The sequence below is a fragment of the Trachurus trachurus genome (genome assembly GCF_905171665.1).
Source record: "Trachurus trachurus genome assembly, chromosome: 14".
Lineage (NCBI taxonomy): Eukaryota > Metazoa > Chordata > Actinopteri > Carangiformes > Carangidae > Trachurus > Trachurus trachurus.
The window spans coordinates 27,310,060-27,318,691 of record NC_139903.1 but is presented as its reverse complement, the minus strand read 5'-3'; the positions used below and the strand labels follow the sequence as shown (position 1 = coordinate 27,318,691).

Below are 8,632 nucleotides of genomic sequence, written 5' to 3'. Positions count from 1 at the left end.
AGTGGTTCATAAGGTCCACGGTCATGGAGTGTGTGGTGTCCACACCATGGAGGAAGGGCGGAGGTTTGCTTCATGTGAGAAAACTAAAACCATGTGGAGGAGTTTAGTATTGGTCTTCATGATTGAAACAACAGATGATGTAGATGTTGTACCCTCTGGCCCATTACCCTCCAGCAACCCCTCCCAGAGACGTTCTGCACAGTGTTGGTGCTTGTACCTCTGGGTGTGAGGGAGAGCAGCTCATTTCTGCATATAACCACTAGAGACTGTTGGCTGTGAAAGTGTAAACAAGATATTTTTATGACTGAATAAAATGTGTTTTTTATATAGATGTATAATTCAACAAACCACAAAGTAACACACAAAATAACCTGCAGATATCTTGTGTTAGTTCTATATGTCTACAATACATTGGATCCATGTACTGTAAATGTGAAATGTGAAACTTTCAAAACAGTGTTCTTAAAATGTTCCTCCCATTCAGCTCTGTATGTCAGATCGATTCAGTCAAACGTTATTTTCTCTACTTCTTCTTTCAGAAACATGCAGTAGGCTACAGTACAGTATTTAGCAGCAGCTCTGGGGCTGGACTGAGGTAGAAAATAGTCTCAGAATGACAGAGGCTGAAAAAGCCACTGGCGATGGTTGACTTGTTTGAAGTGGGCCACAGCCACCGTGCTTCACAGCAGCCTCCATACACCAGATAAAACACACATCTATACACACACACCCAAAGACTGCATGGCCTACTGTTGGGTACTGGAGGTCTGGTGCAGCCAGTGCCATCTGGGCGACTACATGATCCCAGATGTCCTCCCTGTAATTAGAGCCATGGAGGCTCAGCTTGGCCTGGTCCAGCCCAGATCCAACCTCTCATTTACCCAGGTCCTCCCTGAATACTTAAAGAGCTTTCCAATTCTGTGCAGGCCTTCACAAGACCTCCTTGGATCTGGAACATATTGAATAAAAACCTGTCACTATAGAGGAAGCTGGAAGAGTTAAGGTAAGGTGGTGGGCTTCCATGATATCTGCGGTGTTTACCTGGAATAACGAGATTACGAATTTCATGTGAACTGCAACAGCACATCACCACTCTAGAGGGTTTCTTTTATTACTGTGGAGATTTGTATGCACTTGTGCTTCATTATACCACATGTTGTGAAGACTGACAGGGAAGATAAGATAGGGGAAAGGGGGAGCGTTGACATGTGACAAAGGTCACAAGTCAGATTTGTACTCGCAGCTCAGAGCGCACCGTATCTTCTCTTTCTACTTGACTGTGTCAAAAAATAAACCTTTTTCTCCCCCCCCCTTATCACCGGGGGTATACTGTAGGTGTTCAAAATGTCCATCGCCCAGGCAGCGGCCAAGGCCATGCTATCTGATGCCCTGCTGCAGGACGCCCCCGGGATAAACCGGATCACCCACCTGGAGCTGGAGCTTCCTCTGGACAAGGTCATCAAATTTGTGTCTGTTGGCCTTCCACTGCTGCTGGTGTGCATGGCGTTCGCCCGCGAGATCTCCCTGGGTGAGCAACTTTCTGTCTCCATCCTTTAAAAAAAAAAAAAATGTTTGGACCTTTGTTTTGTTTTCCATTTTGCTGTTGCCCCTAATTACACCCTGTATTCATGAGCGCTTGTTTTTTATTCCGTGCTTGTCTTTTGGCTTTGCGGTTTTGCTCTGCGTTTCAGCGACACTGTTCTGCAGTGTCCTCTGTGTAGTAATTGTGTATCGTTTGTCCTTGAATTGCTCACCGTTTACTCGCTAAACTGCATTTAATTTAACTTGTGATGAGGGGGAGGGGGGGTATCATACATACTAATGTAAACATACTTATCATTCTGGGGATCAGTGGCAGCTGATTTAAAGTTAACTCTAACGTCTGAAAAGTTTTTATGCATCAAAGAAAAAAAAAACGTAAAAAAGCAGTTTGAAGGTAAAAGTGGAGAGTGGGCCGTTGGGCCTAATGTGTTTTTATTGAAAGTCCTGACAAGTATGCATATATCTCTGCTTTTTCACAGCAAGTTTTTTTTTATCTTTGCACTCAGAAACATCTCATCCCTTACAATTCCAACTCGAGGAAACTAATTATTAAGAGCAATAACAATGAGAGCCATAATTACACGGCACTTTGCTCGACAAATTTAGGCTGCTGTGAAGCAAGAGGAGGAAAACACTTAAACAGCACCTATCATAAAAGGAAGGAAGGCATTGACTGCTGGCTCCATTAACAATGCGTCACAACTACAACTCTGAACAGAATATAGCAATAATGATACGACAACACAAAATCACAATGGCGCTCTGAGCCCCCTTCGGTCCATTATTGACTCTTTTGCTGTTTATTTTAGTGTGGAACATGGAGAAAATGACATGTTTCTGTGCCCACAGCCTGTTGCACGGATTACACAAGACGTACAAGCGACAGGCGAAAGGATACGTGGCAAGTCCTAAGCACGAACCTGCTGCTAAGGAGGCAGATTCCCTTGACTTTAAACTAAACATCATCTCTCCAGAGCTGGTCTGCAATCAGCCTTATGCTCCTGATGCTAATTGCCATGGTGGCGGGGTGGGGTGGGGGTGGTGGGATGATTGAGAGCAGCGTTCACTAACGCTGGCAACGCTGTAATTACAAGGCGAAGTTCCTCTGTGGCGGCTCCCCCTCTATTTCAGTCAAATGAGAGGATATGTTGATTAACCAGAGAGGGAGGGGTGATGATGGGATGGTGGGATGGTGGGGTAGGGGGGGGCAGAACATGACATGGTGCCGAGTGGCTCGACTGATGGATCTTGGCTGCCTATCTGCCGGGTTGTCAGTTTCACAACAGTGCTTGATTGCGCTGCTGTCTGGAGTCTGGTTTACTTGCACCTGGACTCTCAGCCAAGAATTCTTGTACAAAAAAAAAGCAGAAATGTGAGGATGATCTGCCAGCGTTAACTGGGGGAGTGGGAGGAAGAGATAGGAGCAGCGGCGGCATAAATTTAGGCACCCCCCTCGCTCTGCCAAATGGCTCACAGGGGTTGGGAGCTAAAAGGAGGAAGGGAGGGCGATTTTTACAAGATTTCATGAGAAGGCATGTGCTGTCGTTTTTTATTTAGGGTGACATGTTAACGCATGCGCCCACACATGTTCTCGCAGGCCAACTGGAAAAATAGATTCCCATGGTGCAGGCTGCACCAGAACATACGGCGGTGTCGGTTATTATTACAACTACAGCAGTCATCACAACTTGGACCAGTGGAGCTGCTGTTGTTATAACTTACAATAGTAATTACAGAGGCCCTAAAATATAAAAATAAAAAGCAGCACACCATTCACTGACATTATTTTTCTCCAGGCTCATCTGGTGACCCACAAATCACATGACATGTTGTCGCCAGTGAAAGCATGAATGGCTCCAGCGTGTTGCCTCAGGAGGCTGGTGAAGACTCGACAGCTTTGGGTACAGAGAGCATCATGGACAGCTTTTCAAAAACAATTTATACCATAACACTTAATGTCATTGACTGGCTGCCAGTAATGGGTGATGATGAACCATCGCTGCTCTCTCCCTCTGTACACCATCTGTCCCCACCATGTTGGACTATAAGTAAAAACCTATGTTTATCTCAGGACCAGATTTCAATGTATGTATATATGCATGTGCATCAGGCATTAGTGAGGGATGGTGATACATCTTTCTTCAAAAGATAGATGAGCTTAACTCTTTCCTTTCAGATAGTGCTAAGTTATTGGATGGCGTCAAACCCTTGGTGGAAAACCTTGGCATCTGGTTTGATAGCAAACTGAGCTAAGCCTTGAACAGCACACTGCAAAACTTGTACAGTCTGGCTTTTATCAGCTTAGAAACATTTCAAAGATTCAATCTTTTTTATCTTTTAAAGACACTGAAACGATTTTACATGCTTTTATTTCACCACGACTGCATTGCCTTAACAGTCTTTTTACTTGTCTTAATCAGAATTCCTTGGGCAGGCTCCAGCCGGTGCAGATCTCTGCTGCCAGGCTTTTAACTAGGACTAAGAAACATGCGCATATTACACCTGTCGAAGCTTCCCTACACTGGCTACCAGTACGTTGTAGGATTGATTTTAAGGTCTTATTGATTACTTTTAAAGCAAAGGTAAAGATCTTTTAGCTGTCCCTGGGGCCCGACTGATGACAAAGGGGGAAAAAAGTGTTCTAAGTTCGGGCCCCAAGGCTCTGGAACAACCTGCCACAGAGGACATTAGGTCAGCTATCAGTGTCATGTTTTAAATCTCTCCTTAAAACTTAAAGCTTCTCCTGGTTTTATTTGATTTAACTTAATTGTATTGGTTGTCATTTTATTGGTTGTCACTTTGTAAAAATTTGTTTTGAAAGGTGCTATATAAATAAAGTTTATTATAGATTATTATTATTACTTAGCTTTGCAATAGTAACACATAACATGACTAGCATGACTATCGACTAGCATGACTATCACTGCAGTCACACTGCACAGACGCAATTAGGCTGTTTATGCTGTTGAGTGAAGCACTGGAAACACACTGTTGACGACTTAATTTAGAAACCACTAAAAAACTGTAGTTATAACTGCCATTAAAATATAACTACCCTATATTACAGCAATATGAGACGAGTTAATGTTGCCCTCACAGCAAACCTCTGTATCCATAGGAGACATTTTCAGATGTATTAAATTCTAACCTCAGCTTCTATAATTATGTGTGAGGTTTTATTATCAGTATGTTAAAAAAAATAGAAAATGCTGTTGATTAATTACACATTCACGGCTATAGGATAATTGGACCAGCACCAGTCGCCTATAATAAGGCAATAGAAATTCTGTCCTGACAGTAAATTAGTTGCAGCATGTTTCGGGGCAGATGTGGAGGCTGCTTGTAAAAAATAGAAGCTCCATGTTTCTCTTGTAAGGCTGTGTTGTAGGTCGGGCACACCCTTTGGTGTGTTCCCTCCCGAGCTCTATGTTTAAGGGTGGAGAACTCTTGGGAAATGACAGATGGGTGCAGAGCATGGATTCAAGTGGTCAGACTATATGTGGTAATATCAAGGTGAACTAAATATAAGGTGGAGGAGGAGGCCAGTTTTGGAAAGGAGCCACCCAGGTTTTTTTTTAAATGCCAGACTGCCATTTGGAAATGTATGATTTCCCCAGTGAAAATCTGTAGCACTGAAAAGAAAAGGGCATGCAGAAGCCCACATGTACGTGTCTGGTTGTGGACCTCCACTACTGAGCATACTAGTGTGTATGTGTTTGAGAGTGTCTGCGTGCATGTGTACGAGAGATATCAAGAGCTTAGAGACTGCTTACAGGCAAATTGATAAAACGGGATCAAAGGAGGCTGCAGGAACCATTTCCCTGTATGAGCAGATAATGTTACAGATCAACATTTGTTTATTCTGCAGGGCCTCAGATCAGCTGTTTCCCTCCCAGCAATTTCACGATGAAGCAGGCCAGCTACGTAGACACGTACTGCTGGGACTCTCTCATGCATCACGAGTTTGACAGCGATGGGAACTTTGAGGAGCGCTCTCTCTGGGTTCATAAAGTAAGTTGCCAGATTCTGATCGGGGAGTTTCTTGACCTGCCACTCTCACCTGGAGATCCTGACAGACAAGCTACTGAAACATTTCACTTTATCTTATTGTAATCTTTAGGACTTTAGTTGAAAATGTCAGCATAACCCTTTGGTAGGAGTACTTGATTTCCTGTTAAACCCTTAGCGAGGTATTCTAAAATAGTACAGTTGACATTCAAGGCCTAATTACAAGAAAGAAAGTTCTTCTAAGTGGTACCAGTGTTTATTTGACTCGTCTGCTTCTCTGTCTTTTACCTTTTCTTCCATTCCATCTGTACCTCCCCTCTTGACCACTTTTCTCTCTCTCTCATCGTCCGTCCAGATGTTTCCCTACTCCCTCCTGGCCATGGCAGTGCTCATGTACCTGCCGGCTCTGATCTGGCGCCAGCTCGTGATGCCGTCGCTGAGCTCGGACCTTCTCTTCATAATCGACGAACTGGACAAGTCGTACAACCGCTCGATACGACTCGCCCAGAGCATTCTGGATATGCGCCAGACCACCAAGAACCCCCTCACATTTCAGGCAGAGCTGCAGAGGTGAGACCCGCGACTCTAGGTACACGAGCACCCGCTGCTCCATCTGCCCGTTTCAGATCTAAAAAAAAAACACACTACATATAGCCTATTGGAGTTTTTTTGTGTTTATGTTTTGGAATTTACCCGATCTCCATGTGTGCTGATTTGCCTCCAGACAAGAATAGGGCTTGTTGAATTAAACTTTTAATGATTCCTGTAGAGAAATTGGGTCACTGCAGCAGCAAATAGCAACAATCCACCAGTGAGAAATATTGCCCAAACGTTACAGAAATGATCTAAAGCTGTTAGTTTGAATCACTTGATAAACTAGGGAACTTCTATTCTGGAAAGTGAGGAGTAATGCTTTCCCCTCACTCAATAGTCTCCGTTGATGTACCCATAAGCAAGGATTTATGATCCAAAAGTTTCAGCGGACGATTTGTTGTAAGTGCTGTGGTAGGCAGCTCCCAGGGGCTAAAAGTAGAAGGCTGTGGTCGGGTGTTGGGAGGCTCCCAGCTGGAAATGTGTAGCTGCATGAACATGAGGGAGAACATTGTACTGAGTTCCTTCTCCTTGTCCGATCGCAGGGCCAAGAAGAAGCGCTACTTTGAGTACCCTCTGCTGGAGAGATACATGCAGTGCAAACAGAGCTCCTACTTCCTCGTAAGCATGCTTTTCTTGCGTGGCTTCCTCCTCCTGACCTTCATGACCGCCGCCTGCCTCTACCTGGCCTACTTCCACCTGTCGGCGTTCCTGCAGGACGAGTTCAGCTGCTTCGTCCGCACGGGCATGCTGCGCGACCAGAGCTGGGTTCCCGAGCTGGTTCAGTGCAAAATGATCGGTCAGCTGGTCTTTCAGGTGATCAGCGTGGCCAACGGCGCCATCTACGTCCTGCTGGCTCCCATCGTTCTCTTCAGCCTGATTCGACTCTTCGTCTGGGACACCACCTTCATCTCCGTCTACGAGGTCCTCCCGGCTCTGGACCTCCTGAACCGCCGCAGGCTGGGCTGCCCGCTCAACGACCTCAACGTCCTCCTGCTGTTCCTGCGCGCCAACGTGGCGCATCTGAAGTCCTACGGGAACGTGAGGGCGCTGTGCTCGCTGGCGCCGCCCCAAGTTGGCAACGCCACGGCGGGCCAAGGCTTGAACGCGATGCTGACCCAGGAGGAGATGGAGGAGCGGGAAGAGGCTGCGATGGAGCTGGCGGAGGAGGTGGAGGAGGCCAAAGAGGAAGGGAAGCTCAACTTGGTGGACATCATGACCATTCTGGGAGCGGCGCAAGGGAGAGTGGTCAACTGCAGCGAGAAGAGGCCGCTGGTGGAGCAGAATATGAGTCTGGGTACCGTAACATTTATCTACACACTCAAACGCTTCCTATTAGTAGCTATTTTTGTCTTCATCATTTGGGATGTACAGAAAATTATTAAGTGACCTCCACTGCCCTACGAAGGCAAAGTATCTTCTCCCTGCTCCCTTCCAATTAAATAAATGTTGTGATGATATTGTCAGATTTTGAAATTGCCTTGGTTGGAATAAATAAAAAGAAAGAAAGAAAGAGTGCAGTATCTGCATTTTTTCTTATTTTTTTTGACCAATCAAAAGTGTGGCATATTTTCTTCAATCTGGTAGAATTTGATATTGGTACTACTAAAATTTCCAGAGTTATTGGGCTTTTTATTTTGCTGTCCATCCAAAAAAGCACTGTGAAACCAAGGCAAAGTGCAGTATCTTCAAAGAGTAACTGTACTCTTCTATTCTATAATTTACTCTATAATTCCATTGCAGTAAAACCAAGACAAAGTGCCGTATCTGCACCAAAACCAAGGCAAAAGTGCAGTATCTGCCATAAAACTGTAAAAATTGGTCACAAAGACAAACTACAAAATACATCTAATTTTCTAATCAATTATAGACAAAAAGCTTTTTTTCTCAGTTTGGCATTTTTACAGATACTGCAGTTTGCCTTTGTAGGGCAGTCCAGACTACAGCTACAGGCTCGGACAGAGAATAAAAAAGTGTGCATTTTGAATGATTTCATATTGAAGTGGACCAGAGGAAGCAATTTGAGAAACTGTAGACCGTGGACCCTAATCAAAACTGTAAAAGTGTTTCACTGTATTGTCTCCATCTGTGTTGGTTTTGCTCTTTCTGTTTGAAATGAATTTGGACTCACCTATTTCTAAAAAAGAGTCAAATCACTGGCTAATGTAGAAGAGATAGATGTGTGGTACTTTCAAGCCCTAACTGCCCTCTCTGTCTCTTCACAGAGCCAAACCACCAGGGGTACCATGAGTTGAAGGAGACAGCACCATTTAGTCATTACTAGGCCACCTATGGACTGAATCAGAGCGATAACAATGGGGGGGTGGGGACACTCTCTACAGTAGATTTTCAAGAGTACTGTACCCGTTAAAAACACTGTGGATACCAATCATTGGTCTATGCAGTGTGAAGACAAAAAAAAAGCCTCTTTTAGAATTACAGGGCAAATTGTTCTGGCTGTAAATGTCTATGGATCTGGATTTGTCAGGTT

The 8,632-nt window shown here is 44.5% G+C and overlaps 1 protein-coding gene across 1 annotated transcript; it reads left to right on the top strand.

The window, feature by feature from the left end:
* Positions 1-1,344: 1,344 nt before the first annotated feature.
* Positions 1,345-8,425, top strand: LOC310996515 (pannexin-3-like; the record flags this gene model as incomplete). The annotated part of the gene is made up of 5 exons (XM_083985937.1): positions 1,345-1,528; positions 5,411-5,553; positions 5,906-6,120; positions 6,687-7,438; positions 8,367-8,425. 5 exons carry the CDS (start codon positions 1,345-1,347, stop codon positions 8,423-8,425), a joined length of 1,353 nt encoding a protein of 450 aa, XP_083842063.1.
* Positions 8,426-8,632: the final 207 nt, after the last annotated feature.